This window comes from Chelmon rostratus, chromosome 2, assembly GCF_017976325.1.
Source record: "Chelmon rostratus isolate fCheRos1 chromosome 2, fCheRos1.pri, whole genome shotgun sequence".
Taxonomy (NCBI): domain Eukaryota; kingdom Metazoa; phylum Chordata; class Actinopteri; order Chaetodontiformes; family Chaetodontidae; genus Chelmon; species Chelmon rostratus.
The window spans coordinates 11,172,049-11,195,248 of NC_055659.1; the positions used below are offsets into that span (position 1 = coordinate 11,172,049).

The following is a 23,200-nucleotide window of genomic DNA, read 5'->3' on the forward strand; positions in this document are numbered from 1 at the left end:
TTGTACTCACCAAGTCTGTGATCACGGTGACATAAGTCCCAAAGTTCAAGAGGCGCGAGCAGTGAGACAGTCGTTGGAGTTTTAAACAAAACCACAGGTTATTTACTCAGCAGAGAAAACCGAGAACGCAGCAGCAGCTCAGCAGTTTTCCTGCACAGCGAGAAATTATCGAAGCAGGGACAAGACAAAAGTGTTCGTAGCTGTTCGGCCGCAGTTGAAGGCGAGATGGAATAACCTTTCAGATATGTGGATCACACTTTGAATCAATCTTTCCTGGAAGGTATTGACACGACAAGTGGCAGAAATAGTTGAAAAGAATGAAAAAGAGAAGCTCAGACCCGCCTGGCCTTGTTTCCCTCCTCCAGCAGCCAATCGCCGCGTGAAGTGGACGTGGGATCGTCAAAATCGTCAGATGGCCTTCACCAGTCATGATATTGGAAATGTTCTTTAGCGACATTTCAGTTGTGCTCACTTTCGGTTTTACCTCCAACTAAAGTAGTTTAGATCAGTGATTCCCAACTTTTTCTGTCTATCTCTGTTCTGTCTCTGTTCTGTACCCTTTCATGGGTTTGGCGACTAGACCTATACATCGGCACAGACGCCGTTCAGTGAGCTAACCAAAGAGGCAGTGGTTAAAAAGCTGCATCTAGAGCCAGAATGTTTTCAATATTTGGTGAATTAAGGGTTTATTTTGACCAAACCAGAGTTGGTAACCAAGACGGTTTTGGTGAGTTTATTTTGTTTCTGTCGAGTTTGAATGAAGTGTGTTTCTGTGGTCAGTTAACAAGGCTGTTAAGCTCATATTAGTTCAGTGAAAGAGAAAAACTTGAAGTCAGAAGATGTGTAGATGTAGATGTATATCTATAGCTTTGGCTTCGCTTTCGTAGGTTTGGTCAAGATTGCGATCATACCTTTGCTGTTCGGGATGAAGATTTTTTTTTTTCAGTTCCTTCATGCTACAGTATCTGTTTCACTCTGGAAGCACATAGAAAATAATGACAACACATGGCGATATTTCTGTGTGCTTTATGCACCTATTAGCATGTGGTAAATGCCACACATTGTTGAGCCTTCTCTGGTATGCAAAGAGTGGGCTGCGCATTGATTTGTCTTCAAGTGTAATATGCCAGCTGAGGCTGTCATCTTCGCCAGCACAAGACGCAGTGTGCCGACACGTGCTGCTGATGCTCATGTTACGGCTTTGGTTTTGTCTCTGGTGCTTTTTAACACTTGCGTAAGGCTCAGTTGTGAAATCAGAACAGACCTTCGCTGTGCAAAAGCCTTTGTGGTTCAGCTAAATCAAGCGATGGAGAAATCATTCCATTTAGTCCTATTTTGCTCATTTCTAACATGAAATTGAATTGCGCTCTCTCTCTCTCTCATTGCAAGTTTTTCCACAAAAATAATCCTGTTGTGCTCCTCCAGAAGTGGCGTACAGAGTTAATGTAGATTGAAATGGAAGCTTTGCACAGCCACACAACAATCTTTCATTTCACATGAGGACCTTGAAGAAATCCTGTATTAAATTTCCCATTTTGTGCTGTAATTAACAGTGAAATTGTCTTCTGTCCTTCACAACCCTGAAACCAAGTCAGTCCATTGATTAAGGACCTTGAGTGAACAAGGTTTCTGCAGGAAGTGAAGCGCTTGTATCTGTGCAGTGAATGATGGCGTGCGTCACTTGTACGACAGCTGTAACTCCTGCTACTATCTGGCTGAATGGTTTCGGTGGGCTTTAATCAGCTTGGCCCGCCTTTGGTATTAGTAGGTGATTAAATGAATTAGTGAGACCTGGAGACATAAGCGCTGGCCTGGAACACCGGGTCTTAGGGGCTGAGGGGGCCACGATGGGTCCGGATTGGACGGTGGGGGGGTCATGATGGTGATGGGAGGGGGCAGAGTGGAGAGACAAAGTTTTATGTCCTTCTGCTGAGGCCACAGTTTCACAAGCAGGCATGCGTACACAGTGTACACACACACTTTCTCATGACATAGAGGGGTTTGTACAACTCACATGAAAACACACACACACACAAATAACTAAAATGCAGACACACACACACACTATCAGAAACACACACTGGGCCATTGTGTGTGACAGTGCCGCCACTGTGTCTCCATGCAGAGCGTCCTGACACAGCACACACCTCCTCACTGCTGAATGTCACGAACTGTTACTGATTATTGGTGATGCACAGTGCAGAGAGTGTGTGTGTGTGTGCATGTTTGTGTGTGTGCATGTGCATGCGTGTGTGTTTTTGCAAATTGGAATGGAAAATGTATCAATTTGATAAACAACTAAGCGTTTCAGTCACTTCTCTCACAAAAAACAGCGGCTGTTTAATGTCATTGTGAACTGAAATTGTAGTTTTTGCACTGTTAGCAGGATAAAACAAGACATTTTAATTTGTCACTCTGGGACATTTTTCACTGTCTGCTGACATTTTAAGGTAAAGTGGTTAATTGATTAACCAAGTAAATAATTGGCAGACTTCTCGATAATGAAAATAATCATTAGCTGGAGCCACGGTGTACAGGGACCCTTCAATGACTACTTTTCTGGACTGCAGCTAGCTGTTGTTTTGATTTTTTTTTTTTTGCTTGAGAGATAACTTAAATCAATCATTAAATTTTTAAATTTGAAGTCAATTAACTGTGTGTGTGTGTGTGTGTGTGTGTGTGTGTGTGTGTGTGTGTGTGTGTGTAGGTGTGTCTGCCACTGATCTCATGTACTACTGGACCAATCAGCTTAATATTTAATTATTCAATATAAGCAGTGATTCTTGACGGCTCTGTTTTATTCCACCGTTGAATACTGCTGACTCCTCGCTCCTCTTAACCAACCGGTAGAGGCCTTATGATCAACAACAACTTTCTTCTTCTAGCAATCAGCTGGCCTAAAAACAAGGTTAGCTCGTCTGCTGGAAACACTTTGGCCTTTGTTGTGGCTCAAAAACTGACAGTCATAGAAAAGTTTGGTCTCATCATGAGCTTTAGCATCTGCAGATGAATTCCATACCCGATGTGTTATGATCCACTAAAGTGGACGGTATGAGATGAACAAATCCCTGTTTTTGTTGTCTTTGCCGCCATCTTGACTGTAAGCCTGGTGGAGATCTGCACTCTGCTCAGTGCACTCTTTTAGTTTTTGATAAATTGTTGAAGCACATTGTCTTTTTATGGCGAAGTCTGCTTTTAGTGCTGCAACTGAGATTATTTTCATGATAGATTACAAATCATATAGTCTGGTGATGAATCAGAAGTCAGAAAAACAAAAAATACCCATCACAGAGCCCGAGATGATGTCTTTAAATTGCTTCTTTTATCTGACCGACAGTCCAAGATAATTAATAAAACAGAAAGAAAGAGAAGCAAACTATTGTTGTTCTGTTATGCTGCAGCCTCTTTTCCCAGATGTGCGCCTCCAGCTGCCTGTCTTTGTTTTTGCCTGAGTACATTTTTGTCTTTGCATCTGCTCGTGCCCGGCACAGGCTGATAACAGCATTAGCTCGTCTCCTCGTAACGGCAGATGATGAACTGTGACTGTGAAAGTGCAGCAGGATTCACCAGCAGCACAAGAACACGAACACGTCCTCTCTTTGTGGTTCAGACCGTCGTCTGCTTCTTCTTTTACTCTCTATCCTTCAATCGATCCCCATAAGCTCCCACAAAGCGGTTGCAAATCTTCCTGGGGTCCTACAACAACAAAAAATACAAATTAAAATCATGCTGTATCAGTAAGACCAAACAAATGCAGTATAAGCCGAGCATAAAGATCAGAAAACAAACAAATAACTCTCCATATCAGACAGCAAACAACAGAAGCAAAAACAAAACTGTCAAAAACAGACCTAAAAAATGACTAAGAAAACAAACAAAAGCACGTTGATGCTGATTGACAGGGTCACAGCCTGAGTGGGTGGAGTCTTCCTATTTTGGAAGCTTGCTCTGACAGCCCATCATAGCCGAGAGGGCAGCTGTGAAACTTTGCACCTCTTTGTCCTCGTCTTTGTCACAGTCTGAATTTAAACAGGTGAAATAATTGGTCTTCAGGATGATCTGCTGGGTACCTGAGGAAAATTACCTTTATTGTTAAGAAAAGCGTATCTGTAATGGGTTATGGGGACATTTGTAAAGGCATTAGACATCCATAATGGGATTAAAGTGAGTGAATGGGAAGTCTTTAAAAAGATATGGTCATTTGAGGTAATCTTTTGTCAGCCGCTGAATGGAGAGGTATTCGTGTTTCGCATTAGAACAAAATGTAAAACTTACTTGTATCCTGAAATCTTTGTTGTCTTTGTTGCATTGTGCTCCAACATCGACACTGTTTCTGTAGTCGGGCGGCGTCCATTCAAGCTGAACTGAAATCTATACTACTCTTAAAATGAACAGGAGAAAAGGAAGTGATGAGTAATATTCAGCTTGCTCCTTCAAAATGCTTTCATAAGGTGATGAAGGAGGTAGAAGTGATAAGACGCCTTCTGGTGTTTGACCGCCGGGCCTCGTTTCCATTAGTTTTAATGTATTCTCGCTCTGACGGAGTCTGCATTAGGACACTGATTCTGTTGGTCCTCAGACAAAAACATTAAACACAAGTGACTGACTTCTGCTCGAAAACTCGAAGAGATTCAAAAGCAGCCTTAAATTCCAGGAAATTCATAGATAAGACTGCTTAGCTTGCATTTCCTTCATGCATGGGGAATTAACTTTCTGTTGACTTGTTCAACTCCTCATGAACCGTTCTCGCAGAACTCACAATGAATGAGCCGGGTGTGTTTGGATCGGGGAGAGGTTTTCTTAAAATTCGAGAACGTGTAGCCTTTTAATTACAGATAAAACATGCAGCCGGCTCCAGCCCGGGTTCGCCGTTGCGTGGATTTCTGGTATCACTGCCACTGTTTGCTTTATACTGATGCTTTGCAGCTTTTATGTTTTCATTATGGTGTCAGGTTTCCTGTACAGAGGGATGTACCCGTTCTCACAACTCAGAATATCTCAGGAACACCTTCAGAACATTTATTAAAATTCGGCACAAACGTTCACTTGGACTCAAGGATGAACTGATAAGATTATGGTGGTCAAAGGTCAAAGGTCACAAAACACATTTTTGGCCTTAACTCAAGATTTCATACACTAACTATGATAAAATTTCAAACAAATGTCTCATAGGATAAAACAAAGACGCGATGATATATTACACCCAGAAGGTCAAAGGTCAATTTCGCTGTGACATCATAATGTTCTGTCTTGTCTGGCCATTATTCAAAGCCATGACTGACACTAATCTTGAAACTGTGGTGATTGTATTGATCCTCTGTGCTGCCGGGTCGAAGATGTGTGTGACGCATCCACATTTTACAATTTGTAGCTTGTAGCAACATCCATATTTGAAGCATTGTAGTCCACCACAAGCTCATTGGTTTAGCTGATATTGAGCTTCAGGTGATTGTCATTGCACCATTTGATGGAGCTCGCTATCAGTCCTCTGGAAAAATAGACTGCAAGTGAAGACAGCATGTTTCTCACTGGAAATTATTCGTGGGAATCATACATGTCAATATAGAGAGAACTTCCATTATGCCAAAAAAAATAAATTCCTTCAAAGTCTTCACTGCATATGTGAGTCTGGACAGATGTGAATGTACACTTAAATGCAACTTGACTGTTTGGCGGAGGCAAACAACCACAAGGCGGTAATTCTAGTTTTTACACTTTCGTGCACTCAAAGTACAAGAGCTGAGCAAGCAGCTCGGCCATTACTCTCAAAGACGCCTGTGGTTCCTGGTTGTAACAGCAAGTGCGGTTTAACACCACAACAAACATGCATCTGTTGGTCAAAAAACAATCGAACTGTGATCTGATTTCATGCTTCGCACGGTGTGAGTGGTTGTCCACACAGCTGATCACACACTGATGAGGGGATGGCGGTTTGCAGCGTGCGCTCTTCATCTCACAGCCCACTGTGGCTGCTCCTTCTTCTTCCTGCATCAAACCTGGTGGCATTTCCATATCGACATGACGCAAGTCTGAATTGAACGCTGTCAGTAGAGACTGTAGTAGCACAAGTTGAAACATGCACATCGATGTTGTCGCTTCAGATCAGTCTATGAATCTGTTTTTCTTTATGGAGCAAAAGACCCTAAAACCCTCTTACATTAATAATCTGACAGTCTCACTGTGTACTTCCACACAAACTGCGTGATGAATAAATGAATATCCTGCACAACTGTTTGCATACAGCCTGTGAGATGACAGGACTTAAAAGAGAGTCCCAACTCAACGTCCTGCCTGACAGATAGTGTAAAACAGGCAGCAGAATTCTCGAGCAAATAACATTAAATGATGAAACTGATGTAAAAATCTGTTGTTTTTACTGTTAGAAGTGGCGACGGGCGTCCCCCTTGCTCCTGCTGCTCATTAAGGCTTCAACGGCAAAAAATAGGGTTTGAAATCCATCTGTGATGCAGCCTGTGACACCAGGTGCCTAAAATCACGCCAGCGTGCAGCTTTTTCTGCAGCTGTCAACAGCTGCGTGTCATCAAATTAATATTCATGACATCTGGACAGACCATTTGCTTATAAAGACCTGGTTAGATCTGAAACACTGGTCATCACTGCACATTTCTTGTCTACATGTTTCTTGTCAACTCATTTTGACCCGATGAAGTTACGTACCGTGAGAGACGCAGGAGCGCCACTCTGGTGTTCTGCCACCTGCAAAATTAACATCGAACCGTGCCCGAGCAGGCGAAGCGACTTTTCTGTGAAAAGATGCTTGCTTTGTTGAAGTGTCTTGGAGTGAATGTGAGAGGCGCATAGTCACATGAAGGGGGAGCACAGATAATGCAGAGTCAGTGGGGAGTTCAGGCCGCAACCGTCACCATCTCCTGGCACTCACCTGAATACCTGACAAAAAAAAAAAAAAAAAAAAAATCCATGTACTGTAGGCTGAGGTGCAACAAAGATGCAGGGAAAAGTTTTAGGGTAGAATGAGTGAAATGGGACAATATTCTTAATATTAATAAGAGGTTTAGACGAAGTCCTGCCAGTGGTGTATTGCAGGATGTGCTGTTATCATCTATACTGTACTTCTATAGTCTGTTGCCCTCTGTGCCAAATCGCCTTCATAATGATGATGGAAGGCCCAGAGTGACCTCAATCCAGCTGGTTTGTGGAGATATTAGTGAATTAAAGCTGATGTCAGCACTGCTTGACACACTGTAATTTTTAGGGCTTCATTGGAAGCATTAATTTCCTGACTTGAGCATCCTCAACACTGTTTCGTAGCCTAAATTAAGCATACCTCTGATTCTAATCTAACAGCCTTTTTAATCATAGTGAGGGCAGTAAAATGTGCACACTTAAGAGGTCATAGTTCACTTTTCTGTCAGTCAGAGGACATGTGGTTCTCATAAAGGCGGGAATTCATGAACACAAACAGCTGTGTTGTAGTTGTCAGCGATGACAAGGAGATAACGGACCTGAATGCTCAGTAGCTGAGCCTTTGTACTGAACCCGTCAGGCGGCCACGACAGGCGAACTGTCCAATCTACCCTCTTTTCTGCAGCTTCTTCTTAGCCCAGTGAGATACAGTAAATGGCTCCAATTCACTGTTAAGACATTTACATTGGCCAGCGTGGGCTCTTCTTAAAGCACCTTTGTATTCGTGTTCAGATAAAGTTTTTACAATAAAGTCAGTTACGGTTCGAGGCTGAGAGGTAAATGGAAAGTCTGCCTCAGAAAGATGTGAAAGTGTCTGTCGTCTTTTCAGGCAAACAAAGAGCATTTCCAGGCCACTTATATTTTATTCAGGAATCTGAGTGGCACTTTTGTGATCTTGTAACCACAACAAAGCAGACGTTAAGTGATACGCAGGCAGCTGGCAATTTCTGAAAACAACAACCTGAATAAAAAGAGACACAACTGAACGAAGAATTGCCAGTAATTGTTAGTCTGGATTGCTGGTTTACTTTGAGCATAAATATTGTTTACTGATAGCAGCAGCTGCTTGATGTGCATTGTCTGACCTCCTTTTTCAAATAATTGATGAAACATTTAGGCTCTGCTTTTCCCATAAAAATGTGGAAAAACAAAGTGCGAGTGTGGTGCAACATTCTTATCTGCAGCCCGGGAGCTGATTGAGGTCAATCTGTGATTTGCTGCCTTGGCCCCGGGGACCGGCTGTGATATCACCAGAGGGCTTACAGTTGCCCACAGCTCCCCTCGTTTTACATATCTTCAAACAGTTTGTCTCCTGCGAGGACGACATATCAAGTACACAGAGTGTTTGCATTGTCTGTTTTTCACGCGCTGCTGAAAATGTGCAAGGCAGTCTCCCCTTGGGGCTACAGATGATTTATTCTCTTCTATCTTCAGTCGTTTCAAAAATGCCAAAGGCCTTGCTAATGTCTCGTTCACCTGATGGCGGAGTTACAGAAGCAAGACTGCGTGTCAGCATGAGGGCTGCGCTCTTAAGTTTCATGATTTGCCTCCACTGTCAGAGGGCCGTCAGTCGATATTATGTGAATAGTCAAATGGAAACTTCTCTGTAAATATCCCTGTGTCATTGCCCACAGAGTAAACTGGCAGCATGTGGTGAGCAGTAAGACTGATGTGTGCTCGCACAGACACTGGTTTCCTATCAAGAGGGCGACGTCCGGTCGTCCTGTTCGCTTGTGTGGTTTCGGGGCGTTCAGGTGCTCGTGAGAAGGCAGCAGAGTGATTATCTGTAAATATGTGGCGTTCCTGGAAAAAAACATCACCAAGAATCAAGAATCCTTTACTGTCATTGAGCATGTCAACGAAATTTGCATTGCAACCCCCGTGTAGATGATAAGAAAGATAAGAGAGATAATGAAGTAAAGATAAGGGAATAAAATAAACTAACATGCAGTAAAAATGTGCGTGAATGCAATAAAAAAGAAAATATACCAGAAATAAAATATACCAAGACAATAAAAATATACTAAAACAATAAAAGAATAAAATATACCAACAACAGCTGAAAATATACTAAAATGTATAAACTGAGACTCAGCTGACAATTAGGTAAGCGTGTGTGTGCTTAAATGTGAAGTACACAGAAGGTGCAGGTGGAAATGGGGGTTAAGGTGTAAAAGTGCGGTGTGCAGTGGCTCATAGTTCTCACAGTCTCTCACTCCAGTGAGGGGGCTGCAGGGGGTGATAGCTCTGACAGCTCTGGGGAAGAAGCTGTCCCTCAGTCTGTTGGTGGTGGCGAGGATGTTCCTGTACAAACAGTCTGTGGCCCGGATGGCTGGGGGCCTGTGGCGATGGATCTTGCCCTCTTCCTGACCCGGCCTTCATATATAGAGTCTAGGTCAGGAAGGGGGCAGCCCACGATGCCCTGTGCAGTTTTAACCACCCGCGCCAGTTGTTTCCTCTCCTGTGCCGTGCAGCTGCCATACCACACTGTCACACTAAGGCAGAGGATGCTTTCAGTTGTACGGTTGGCAGAATCAACATCTGGACAGTCGGACTGATTTCAGTGAGTAAATCTTTAACGGTGAGGGACAAAAGTGGGATTTTGACATGCGAGGGGGGCACGTCCTCATCATTCCCTGTGGAAATTAGGCCTTTGCTCGTCATCTGCGTGCTGTTTTTGTAAACTTTCAAAGGAAGGCAGCGGGGTAACGCAGGAAAAGGTTATCTGTCTGACACCTTTGAGCAGCGAGGCAGTTAGAAGTGCTGTTCATAAGCTGCAAGTTTGTGTAGGTGTCACTAGTTGCTTTTTTGCCTCTGGCCATATTTTTACTTGTGTGTGCGTGTGCGTGTACGTGGGCTTGTGTGTGTGTGTGAGTAATGTCATTACCTCTGCTCTGATTCCCCTGATTTGATCAGCAGTAGCTCCTGGGTTTCATGTTCCCGGCACTAAAGCCATTGACCATCAAAGGCAGCTAAAGAAAACGCTGGACGCTCCTTGTTTGTCACACAGTCACACATCCTGTTTGAATTTAATTCACTTTGCCTGCTACGCTCATATCACATCACACACATGCACACGCAAATACACACACACACGCACACACACAGGTGTCTGCAATCATACACTGTGCATCGGAGGAAACTTTTATTTCATGAAATTATGCATGTTGCAAAATGAAGCACTTGTTTTACAGATGGCAGCAGTTTAGTTGACCTTTTTCCTGGATCACCTCCACTGAGTGCTGAATTTACGGCTCTCTTATTGTCCGAGGGGAACAATTTGGAGATACTGTTTATGTTACTTTATACTTCTACTCCTACTACTTAAATTATTAATACAAACAGAAATCAAGTAATAAATTATGGTGACTATGATGTTATCATAGGTTAGGTTAGGTTAGGTTACCCAACAGTATATAAAGTAATTAAAATTAGCCACTCCTTTACCAGCAGCAACATTAAAGTTGATGCATTCATGTATAATTGATAATAATTATAATCCAGTAATATTATATTTATATTTATGCATTATGAGTACTTTTACTTTTGGTACCTATTTGTAAGACATTGTTGGACAATTATTCTCTGAGTTGACACTGATTTATTTACTGACACTTTGTCCTCAGAGTGTGCTGTGTAACATCGTCATTAATCTGTAATGATGTGAGTGATAACACACCTGGTGGTGTCCTTGTTTACAGGAAAAAGGGACAAGGTGGAGACGGCATTCAGCACGATGTGCAGACAACACCTCAGAGTGAATGATCGCACACATGCTGCACCATGGCCGCTGGTTAAACATCCTTTTTGACATAATTCTACTTGATCAAAAATGTATTTTTCCATAACCATGTTTTTATTTTGTCAGTCTTGTGTATGTTCGACTCTGTCAAGCCTTTATTATTTCATCAGTTCCCTCACTGAAGTCTCACCTCCTATAAACCAGAGAAGGGCAGCTGACTTTCTGGCTGCCGTTCAGCTGAGCGGACCTTAATTTCACTGATAAAACGAGGCACTTAAAACATTACAATTTTCTATGATAGCATTTGTTAAGTATAATATGAGCAAAGCAAATAGTGGTACAGTTTAAAGATAATGCACACATGCACTGCAGCTGCATAACCTCTGTCTTTACTTTGCACACCATCCAAGCTTTCTCCTCGTTACCCAGCATGATGTGTTTCCTGTTTCAGCACTGGCGGTGCATTAAGATGAGCTGAAGGGTCTGTTTCATGTCATATCCTGAATGGATGTGTGTCTGTGAGGAGGAACAGTGTGTCAGGAACAGGTGATACAGACAGATAAACAATATCCCAACATTTATCACCTCAGTTACTAATATCACCCTGTTATCAGGAGGAGTTCTGATGCTTTCTTAATATATTTACATTGAAAGAAATGTATTATTACCTCTGGTGTGATGACTGTACAGGTAGATGTATTTAATACGTGTTGCATTTCTTCATGGATTTCTTGATCATAGTAATTGTGTCGTTGTGGGTTGTTGTTCCTTGTTTGTTTAAATTTGATAATATGATCTTCTCTTTCTGCAGTTTCTTTTTTGGGATTTTACATTCAAACTAAACTGAATAACAATCCCTGAGTAATATTAACAAATACGCAGGTTCCACATAACTTCACCAGTAAGCTGATCTGATTGACTCGGATGAATATAATCTGAAAAATCAGAGACTCCATACATAAAAATGGAGGACACAGTTTAAAGAGAAGTGAACATGTTGATCTCACATGTCAAACTTGTTAAAGGCAAAACATCCATATTGCGCTTCACATCTTAGACTGATAATCTACCTTTTCTACCACAAACAGTAACAACAGCATCTTAATTTTTTACAGACCATCATGCAAACCAGCAAATGAAACCATGCCCAGACTCTGCTGAGCGCTCAGCACTTCAGCGCCTGCCGTCTGTCTTCCTTAAAAGGGGGAAAAAATTGCTGACAGCTTTACTTGAAGTTCCTCCAGAATAGTTTGACACCCCGCTGATAATCCTCTTGTGAGCGACCTTCAGATCCTGACCCTTGTTTCTTTATGAATCATTTGCTCTAAACCAATTTGCCTTGTTTAACACATTTCCAGCTCGTGCCTCTTTCGCAAAAGCTCTCATAGTCTCAAGGCTCTGCGCTTGTCGTGTGGTCAGTAGGTTCTGTCATAGAGCAAAGTCAAGGACGCGCTGGCATCTCTGAGCTGGAAAGTTTTACACATCTGAAGGGAGTGAACAGAGTGGCAAGGTTCAGCTCAGGGTTTCATTTGTGCCTTTTCGAGCTGCTGGTCTGAGTTGTGCGCATGGATGTTTTTTTTTCTAAGCACTTTTTTCTGCTGTTTTATTGTAATTTTTCCCATAAAGCACTTTGTTCAGCTTTTGCATGAGAAGCTGGCGTAGAAATAAAATGTGAATTGAATTCACCTGGCTGCCAACTGCAATGGACAAATTCTGATACTTCACTTCCTCACACACATCACTGCCACTGATGCTGTAGGAAGTGATTGCACTGCTTGTTTCCTGTCCATGTTTTTAGCAGTTAGGTAGCTGCAAAGGAAATGTAGTTTAACACTGGCGGCAGACAGATCACTTATTGTAGCACGTTGCTTTGTGGAGCATTTCATCAGGCGATGCTGCTGGACTGCAGGGTTTCATGATTGAAGGGCTGCAGACATGATGAAATATTAATCTGTGTTTATGAAATAGTAAGTAAGAACATGTTTCATACATAAATCATGCATAATTTGTTTTTTAAAGCTATGGAAATCATATGTAATGTAGTTTGTTTGGTACGTGTTTGCATGAGTGACTGGGAAGAGCTGGACTTTTATCAGGAGAGGGTTTTCTGGCTGCGGTGCTAAAATGACTGTACATTGTTAAGAACGCCGTTCAGAGGAAGCGGTCTGAATAAGCTCAACCGCTGTGTGGATTTTCATCCTGCTGCATGTTTGTATTTAGTCTGGATATACTGCACTCAAAGTTATGGACGGTTATTAGTCCAGTTTTCAATAGAATCACTGAACACACAAAGACAAAAAGACGCCACAATTCTCTTTGTTGGTTCACTGACAGAGTAGCTTTCGATTGTCAGAGAGAGAAAAAAAAGAGACTTTTGTTCGTGTTTGCATCGAGCTGGGCTACATCATGGTAATGGTGACATGAAAAAAGCCCCGCTTCAGCTTGCTGCCCGGGTACTTTTTTTCTTTTCTCTATCAGTTTCTCATCACGCTGGCGCCTTCTTGTAGCATTCAGGAAGCGGTTAACCTTGATGGAGGATACAGCGAGGTCTATAACGGCTCACAAAGCAAATGGAAATTGACACTGCAGCCCAAGCTCAGTCATTTAGATAACAACGGAAAAAATTGGCCTCCATTCTCATAGAGGTACATTTGTCCATTTTCCTCAACCCTTAAAAGCATCATGTCATCTCGATGGAGTGTTAACGGTGTCATGCAAATGGAAATGAAGCCAAAATGAGAATAACCTATTGCCTTCTTTTTTGTTTCACCTTGATGTGAGATGTGATTTTATTTACATGGTGTGGCATCAAACAGACAACACAGGCTACAGACAGCCAATGGAAACATGTGGCATTCAGCACTTTGTGGCACACCACTTTGAACTTTGTTTCTCCAACTAGGCCACCAAAGTGCATCTCTGCGCACTTTGCTGTGGTGCATCAGACCAACGCTCACTTTCAAATATCAGTGTCTCCGCAGAGCATTTACTAGAAGTCTTACACTGTAACTGCTTCCACATTTTATTGCTAATGTATTTGTTAAAGTTCCAGGAAGTAAAAGTTTCTATTTTTCTGAACTCTCTCTCTCTCCGCCTCCTCACTCAGGACATTTACTCCAGCTGAAAGGATGATGTTGACAATGATGGGAGGCGGCCACGGCCGAAGGTGCAGCCCTCGCTAGAATCGCACTTTCTCCCCCGACTTCACCCCTCCACCGTCATCCACTTTCGCCGTCCCTCCCCCCGGTGCCATGGCCAACCACCTGGAGCTGATCCAGGAGCTGCAGCAGCTGGACAAGGTGCCCAGCCTGGAGAGGCTGCGGGCAGCCCAGAAGCGCCGCACCCAGCAGCTGAAGAGATGGGCTGTGTACGAGAAGGAGATGCAAAACAAGAAGCGAAAGGCGGACAAGAAGAGTCGCAATGCCAGCAGCCTCCAGCAGGAGTCCAAGAGGCATGTGTCGTTCGCTGCCAGCGTGGCACTTCTGGAGGCGTCGGCCAGGAATGATCCGGATGAAGGTAGGGGACGGAGCAGTAAAGAGTATTTATGATGATATATGTGCAAATTAGAAAGTAGAAGTGTAGATTTATGGGGAGTGAAAGTAATGGTCCAAACTGCACAAGCGCTCTTAACCATGTGACTAGTGGACACACAAAATATAACAGCTGTAGACGTATTCTCCTTGTAACGAGGCAACACACTAAAAATATGTGCCGGGGTTTGTTTCATGAGCTCGGAGTCCAGCCCCTCGCCAAGCTCAGTGACGCCACATTTGAATAATTACTCTAATTTCAGCCTCACCTCACTACTTTAGCTGGATATCAAAATGCGAAGGTCAGGAAAACCATTAGCTGGGCCTGCCCACTTAAACTGCTCGTGGAACTCGCTCGTTCGAGCTGAATTTGTTCTGCTAGGAGACTGTTTTATCATTGGGAAATAATGGAGTTGTCACACTGAGATGAAACTCTGCCAGTCTTTTAATTAAAATTTCTACGGATGGTGCCACCCTATTTGGAGATAATAATTGTTTTCCACCAGTACAAACAGTCCCACGATGCCGTGGCAGTGCTAACAGTGTGTCAGCGATGCAGGAATGATAACAGACTGCTTATCATGTAGATATGACATCTAATTTAACTTCACTTTAACTCCAAATTAGATTGAACTCTTTTTATCATAACAAATACAGCCCGCGGCAGCGCTACTGTACATTCTGTGCATGTGTAAGCTGTCTTTACAGATATGGAAACAGCCACGAGGCTGACGTATTTCCACAATAATTCTCTGCAGTGTGCGTACACACATATGCACATGCACATGGGCTGTGAACTGGCAGGCATGAGCTCCAGCTGGACTGAGAGTCAGTGGAAGTCCTGGGGTGTGTGTTGTCTGGATGGCCTGTGGATTTTACCATCACGCCAAACCTAAATAAAACCAGCAGGCGAAAAATGGAAATCACCTTATTGGGTACAAAGAAAAAACTCCTTTTCCATACAAAAAAAAAACAAAAATGCCAGTTATGTTGCTGTTTTTGCTGATTCTGCTGCTGCAAATGCTTCGTTACACCCAGATAGAGGTGTTGTTGTGTGAAAGATTTAGAAAAATGGTTTGAACAGCTTTAAAGGTTTTCGCCGTGCACTGCTGTGCGATGTGTAGTTCCCAGAAAATCTGCTGAGCCACTTAGACTTTGAACCAGGATGTTGTGGCTGTTAGTGGTTCGTGTAATTCTGTAGATGTGGCAGAAACATGCAGCATCCACTCATTTACTGTCAGTTCCAGGAAACGTGTATTCTCTCATTCAAGGATGGTTTAACAGAAAAAAAGAGTAAAAAGTGTATATATAAAAAGTATATATATATATAACAGCAGCTTCCAAGAATTGTTAGCAATATATTCTGTGTATTTAAGTTAAATATGTGGAATTTAATTAATCTTTTGTCATGTTTTTTGTGCTGTTTATCCAGTTTTGAGAGAACAGACAAAACACAGGAAGCAATAGGCTGAACTCTGCTGACTCAGCAGTTTTTCTTCCATAAACAGCTCTTTGTATAACACTTGAATGCCATCTGGCTGACTTGTCAAATGAAAATAATTTTTAGGATTTCAGCGGGTACCTCGGCTGGTGTTTGTCCAGCTTGTAGCCTTGACCAAACAACAGATGATGTTATTGTGTGATGGCAGGATTTTGCATAGTAATACAGCAGGCTGAATAAATGTTGAAATAACACTGAACTGTTGCTGCAGATGTAAACTTTCTGTGCAGTATTTCAGCCATGCAAGCAGAACAGCTGCAGGGATGGTAATGTCATTTGGTGTTTTCCTGGCTTTTCATGCGCCAACATGAGGTTGACATTTCTCCCTTAGGCTGAAGAATCTCACCAGCAGTTGAATGGATTGTCTTGAACTTCAATAACCACATGTATGTTCACCTCAGGATGAATTGCAGTATCTCTGCTGGTCCTGAGTCCTCATCCGGCACCATCACCAGTTCGAATTTCAGTGCATAAAACTCAAACTCATAAACCCATACCTGCAACAGTAATGACAGTCCCATTAATGTCTGCTGTGTGTTTGAGTTTAGGGCTAATTAGCAAATGCTAGAATGCTAACATCAGTGTTTCCCATTAATTATCCAGACTTTAGGGTTAGTCTTAAGGTTAGGTCTGCCACAGTTCTCATAATGAACCAGAATTAATTTTACACTTCTCATAATTAACATAAAAGATCTCTAACGGTGTGTTTGAGCTGTTGCTTATGCCAATTCACGTTAGCTAATTATCTAATGTCTGCGTTATTATCAGAATTTAACTTTAAAATATACAGAAGTTTCTTCCAGGGGTGCATGGACCCCCAGAGGGTCTGAGGTCCAACCACCACAGTCTCACAAAATCCCGTGGGAAACACTGAACATGCTAAACTAAGCTGGTGTGCATGCTAAATGTTATGCTACATGTTAGCATTCTCATTGTGAGCCTGTTAACATGCTGATATTAGCATTTAGCTTCAAGCACCGCTGTGACTAAGGACGGCCTCACAGAGCTGCCAGACTCTCAGACTTTTCATGCCGCTGCATTTATATCTATATATACTCACTCGACTTTAAAGATCATCAGTAATTAGGTGGTTTCAACCCCATGTTTGTAAATGATAAACATGTACTTACTTGTTAGTTTTCGCCATGATTGTATTCAGATTTTATGTCATTTTCACACATGTGAATAAACACACCAGCCAGGGTCTGTTGAGAGCACGTTTCTTCGCTTTGTTTTGAGCATCACTGATGTGCAGGAGCTTTGTCAGTCCTCCTTTTTCCGCTGACAGCACCCGGGCATAGAAACGTTTGCTATCAGTGCCGTTTAATGAGGGTGACCATGAAAGAGGCAGAGAGATAAAAAGAAAGGGAGACAGGGTGTAGCGTTGCCCACACAGCTCCAGTGGCAGCTGGCTTGCTCAGGAGCCTGATAATCTCCTCTCTCGCTCCCTCTGGTCCCCAAATGCTCTATCAGGCATCGTGGCTCCACACGCTATGCTGCTCAAGGCGCACTGCTCACAGTCTCTGGGCTGCGTTTGCAAAAATATTATGTGACGGTGTCATGCATTCTCTTCTGCAGTCATTTCAAAGAATGGTATGTAAAAACAGAAACAAATTGAATGGACACCATGATGGAAATGAGCATCTTAGAAAAACAGAGCATCAACGCTGACTTTCTTAAGATTCATTTTCATAAATGGGAACTAAAATTTGGACCCATCATCTGCAGAAACAACAACCAGCAAAGCCAGTACGAACAGTGGAAAGTTATGTACGTGTTAAGAAAAAAGAGAGAGAAAGGACACGAGAGGTAAAAACAACAGCGAGAGATTGATTTTGACCCGATGCTGACTCTACCAGGCTGGAGGCCATAAGACGATGAAAGGTTGGATTGGCTGAACTCCTGTTTAATCCCTGATTGGTTGGATCGAGTGAGATGCTTCCTGTGTCCTCTCTGTGGTTGCAGTCAGAGCATCAGTGGTTTGACCCGAGGGTATGTGTGCGAGCGCACACTGGCAAAACAAATGTGTGTGTGTTTCATCAGCATACGTGCCTTCTTATGCTCAGAGTATTGGCTGTTGTATGCTTTTTAAGCTTTACACTGTATCTTAAGCAGTAGATGGTGTTACAGAAAGTAGGATCTGTGAACAGTGCAGGTGTGCATGTTTTTATGCTTGTGTGTATTTATTCGTGTGTGTGTGTGTGTGTGTGAGTGTGTGTGTTCTCTTTCCTCCTCGAGCTACAGTGTCCCTTTCATTATAACTTCCTCACTGGAAGCTGTGGGAGCAGACTCACCAGGCCGTGAGGAAATGCAGATATAGTAAAGCCGCAGAGGAGACTGTGTGTGTGTGTGTGTGTGTGTGTGTGTGTGTGTGTGTGTGTGCGTGCGTGCGTGTGTGTGTGCGTACGTGTGTTAGGCTCTGTTGAGTCAGTAGTTTTCACTGTGTATTCAAGTTGTCCGTACGTACTCTCCGTTCTCGTTAACATGATATCTCCGGAACACCGTGAGGCAATTTCTTCACGTTTGGCACAAACGTTGACTTGGAAGAATTTGATGGTCAGAGGTCAAAGGTCATGGTGACCTCACAACAACTCAAGAATGCGTACACTAATTGGAACAGAATTTCCCACAAATGTCTCACAGGATAAAATAAAGAAGTGATGATGTTTTATATCCCAAAGGTCAAAGGTCAACTTTACTGTGACATCATAATGTTCTGCTAAAAACATTTTTCTGGCCATTATTCAACGCCATCACTCAGGAAGGAGGAGATTATGACCATATTTCACATTTGGTCACATACTGAACTGATACTGCTGATGTTGAGCATCATGTGACCGTTGTTGCACCATGTGATGAAGCTCTCTATAAGTCCTCTGTGCTCCTCTGTAGAAACAGCCTCTAAGTGACGACAGCATGTTTCTCACTGGAAATTAATCACTGAAATCATACATGACAATGAAGTGAAATCTTCCATTTGGCCCAAAAACTAATTACCTTTGATTCAATTCCTTCAAAGTCTTCACTCCACATATATTATATTGGTCTGGACAGAGTTGGTAGAGGCAAACATCCATGAGGCAGTTATTCTAGTTTTTACATGAAGATCCTTCCAGTGTATCAGAAATCCTTTGTAGAACCTTTGAAGGCCATTAGTCTGACTTCAAATGAAAATATTTTTTAGGATTTAAGTGGGTACCTCAACTTGTTCAGCCTGTAGCCTTGACCAACCAACAGATGATATTTTAGTGCGAGGGCAGGATGTTGCACAGTAATACACTTGGCTGAATAAGTGTAGAAATAATACAAAACTCGTTGTCTCATGCTTTGCAGTTGAAGCTCATGCAGTATTTTACATTTTTAGCCATGCAAGCAGAATGGCTGCAGGGATGGCGATGGCAACGCAAGACTGATGTATCTCGGCAACTGCAGGATGGATTCGTATGAAATTTTGTACGGACGTTTACGGTTCCCTTGTTTCATCAGAAATTTCAGAGCACACAGTGTTTAGCGGAGCGGAGGTTTGTGTGTGTATGAATGTTGTGGTCGTGAGGTGGAGGAAGAAGAAAGCGTTTGAGTATTTGAGATTGCGTGAATGTAAATAAACTTTTCACTGTGTGTTTCCAGCTGTGTGTATGCCTGCATGTTTGCTCATCAGAGAAACACTGAAGAGAGAATTGCAGTGAGGGTGAGGATGAGGAGGAGGATGGGGGATTCATCCTGAGTCTCAGCCCATTTCTTTGCCCTCCGGCTGCCACCGTCCTGAACCCTCTGCCCCCTCACTGTGATGAGGGCTGATGGCTGTGAAATTACTGTGAAGCACCTCGGTGTCTCTCTGTGCGGCTCTTTGACTATTGAGACTGATGGGTTTTCTCCTCTCCAGAGAGCTGCTATCCAGCAGTCACTGGGGTCAGAAAGGACGGTCAAAACACACACACACGAGTGTAACGACTGGTCTGACATTTCTTCTTAACACCGCCGTTTTATAGTTTACTCCGATATGACTGAAGGAGTTGAGATTTTCTGTGGAAAAGGGAAGAAATATAAACTGAGGTGTGTTGGATTCAACAAATGTAACCTACACAACACCTAAAAGAAAACTGTTAGAAACATTTATGGCAAACAGTAGATGTTCTTATCCAAACTGCAAAGCTGCTCGCTTTTTAAAATCAAGGCAACACCAACAGTCAAGGTAAACATTTGGTGGCGATGAAATCACCCCACTGATTAGCTGACTCCAAGTGGGTGAAAGTAGCATGGCTGAAAAGGTCACTGGGTAATCCTGACAGCTTTTCAAAGCCTCGCTGGACACTGAGACACTGAACCGCGAGATTCTCCTGACGAGCAGGTGAGCGCCTTGCGAGCCAGCGCTGCCGCCATTGTTGAGTGAATGTGTTTGTGGTAAGGGTCAGGGCATGCTGGAAAGGAAGTAGCTTGTAGCTCATGTTGAAGCGTTTGTTGTTTCAAACAGCCGCACTCAGAGGCAGAGTGAAACGCCCGCAGTCACAGGAAGGGAAACACTAGTTAACGCTTAAAATATGGCGCTAATATGCTTAATAGAAGTATGGTTTAAAAGTGATTCCTTCCAGCTTTTTTACTCATGTGTTACTTGTAATGCATTATTACCCACCTGTGTGGGGGTAAGTATCAGATTTTTGTCAGAAAGGTTGTTGGAGCAGCTTCACACTGCTTTTAATTTAATGGCCCTATAGAAATACAGTCCATTTACCAAGTTGAAAAATGACAACTGATTGTAAACTGTCCTGCTTTATACTGCAGGGCTTGTATAGGTCTTTGATTTTCTTCTTTAAATTGCACATTAGTCATAGTTGTATGTCTGTAGAGTAAAAATCTCCAATTAATCACCTGCACGCTGTCAAAACTCCATTCTATGAAGTTTATGAGTCGTTTTATTCCGCATTGATTTTTCAAGCAGTTAACATAGCACGTTACAATAAGTGCATTTTATAGAATGCATAAATTCACAAAGACAACAACCAATCCAATGGGATGAAGCAAATCATGTGTCCATGAAGGGAGATAATAAACAAACACCTGAAAAGGTGCACGTGTCTGCTGGATTGGCCTTGCTTTAGCTGTTAGCTGATATTTCTCAGAACCTCAGTAGTTGTTGTTACTGAAGTAATTAAACATCCATTGTAAAATGTGTAAAATACAAAAGCATCAATGCAAGTTGCTTCACACAGTGTCACTACAGACCTTTGACTCTAGTCTGCACCAATAATAATTTAAGGAAGACGTCCAACAGTTTGTTGCAAAACACGCAGCAGTGACAAAGCCAGGCGTGTTTTGCCCTCCTGAACCGAGCGTTTCCCACCCCTGGACTCTATTTATTCACCCGCTCACATGGCAACACCCAGCGCACTAATTACCACTTATTCTCCGTTAAAATCATAACTTGTAACTTGATGTTTGAGAAGCCACGCTCTAAATCCACATTCCCTTTTTTAGCCATGTGGCTTTTGCTCTTGGTTCACCGCTTTCTTTCTGCCATGTCATCACCATATAAATACAGAGGAGGAATAAATCTAGATTTCAGGATAGAAAAAAATACTCCAGCAGCGAACGCCTCTTGGAAGGAGAATTCGCATGTGGTTTTGACTTCTTTTTTTCTCTTTCTAGTTATTTGTGTGCAAATTAGGTCTCAGGGGAGCTTTTGTATTCTTCTTCTTCTTATTAGAGTGGTAAGGCCTTCTCCTCAGAGGCCTTAGACAGGCTTAGCTGCTCCCAGGCATATGGCAGCAACACAGTGGCATTAAAAAGACGCACAAGAAGACGAATGCAACACAAACAAAAGCACATCATATCAGACGCGAGCTGCTGAAAAAACGCTGACCTTTGACAGTGATGTCTGCTCTGTCTCTCTCTCTGTCACCTCCGTTCAGTCCGACTCCAGCATCTCAGCTTTCTAAGATATTATATGTCGGTTAACCTTTCCTCTTGACTTGAAATACAAGTGGGGAGATTTAGCCGACTCCTTTCACGGAGTTTGACAGGAAACTGTGTTGCATCTTGACAGTCTGCATAAAAGAAGTCTTTTGTGAATGATGGAAAAAAAGAAATGAAATGAAAAGTGAAAGGAGGTCTGAGGAGTTCAGCAACATAAAATACAACACAAACATGAGCGTAAAGGACTGCACAGTGTTTTAGTATGTGGGATGTTTGTGGTAAACAAATTCAGCTGCTGCATTTTTAAAAGCATGAGGAGATATTAAAACTGCTGCTGTGTCCAAACCTGAGGTGGACTTTACATTAAAGATGCTGTTGAAGTGCAGTTTAGTATTAAACCAAACAATTCCAGCCAGTCTCAGTAGCGGTTTTAGCCCTTTGCTCATCATTTTGGTCAAAACGTCTGTTGTCCAGAACAAAATCCCTGTAAAACTAATGGACATTTCCATCAGCCTGAGCTGTTTGAGGCTAATTAGCAAACCATAGCACGCTAACATGCTAAACTAAGATGGCGAACATGTTGTCATTGTGAGCATGTTGGCATTTAGTTCAAAGCAGGACTGTGCCCAAATACAGCCTCACTTAGCCGTTAGCTGTTAGCATGGCTGCTGGACTGCAAACAGCTTGTTTCAAAGTGCTCACTGGAAACAAAATAATCTTTGGGTAACTTTCAGCAGAAAAAACTGAAAGACGGCCTCTGTTCTTGCTCTGTTCTTTTAAAAACAGATGCTCTCGTGTGATTGGAGTGATGAAGTTTGCAACTTTTGGTTGAATGCACTTACTGTAAGTCTCTTTGGATCGAAGTAGTAGCCAAATAAGTATAATACGATGATAATAAACTTAGCACTTTAAACCACTGAGCTCCTCTGCAGTGACTCTCATCAGGGGCTCTCTGCTTTTTATACGAGAGTAATGAGCTGGGCACATGAAAGGGGATAATGTCAAAGCGAGACGAAAGAGAATTGGTAAACTTAGGTCTGCGCTTGCAGACATAAAAAGATGGACTTTTGAACCAGATTTACCAGCCAAGAAAAGTTATCCACCCCATTATTCAAATGCATTTAAATTCTGTGAAACAAACACAACCTTAAATGATTATTTATTGCAACGAAGTAAATATCTTCTGACAATCGTTTGATTAGTTTTGTGACTGAGCCTTGACCTATTTTTAATAAGGCAAATATGTAAACGACCTCTGTTATAACCAAGGCCCTTTTAATAAGCCACTAGTTTGTATTTAAGTATTTAAATCACATTGCAAACTAACAAGTGCTGAGCAGAATAAAAAAACAGGAGGCTGTTTACTCACATGTTTACTCACATGCTCAGCTAAGCTTTAACCTCTGACCGCTGACAACTGCGGTGTAAGCCGGTCAGCCTCTCTCGTGCATCATTTGTCCAAACACAAATCACAAGGGTGATCGGTGTGTAAGGACACCGGTGTGTGTGTGTGTGTCTGTGTGTGTGTGTGCACATGTGCAGCATTTAGAGGAAAAAAACTGTAAAATGAGA

At 42.5% G+C, this 23,200-nt stretch overlaps 1 protein-coding gene across 2 annotated transcripts in view; it reads left to right on the plus strand.

Annotated features, from left to right (window-relative positions):
• Positions 1 to 23,200, plus strand: part of ppp1r16b (protein phosphatase 1, regulatory subunit 16B) — a 91,228-nt gene that overhangs the window by 17,392 nt on the left and 50,636 nt on the right. Inside the window, exons 1-2 of one of the 2 annotated variants that reach the window (XM_041954409.1) lie at positions 12,521 to 12,654; positions 13,794 to 14,203. In XM_041954409.1, coding sequence (XP_041810343.1) covers positions 13,939 to 14,203 — 265 coding nt within the window. In that variant the 5' untranslated portion in view covers positions 12,521 to 12,654; positions 13,794 to 13,938. Of the gene's footprint in view, positions 1 to 12,520; positions 12,655 to 13,793; positions 14,204 to 23,200 lie in introns of those variants that run through there. The other variant, XM_041954400.1, reaches the window with a different exon arrangement.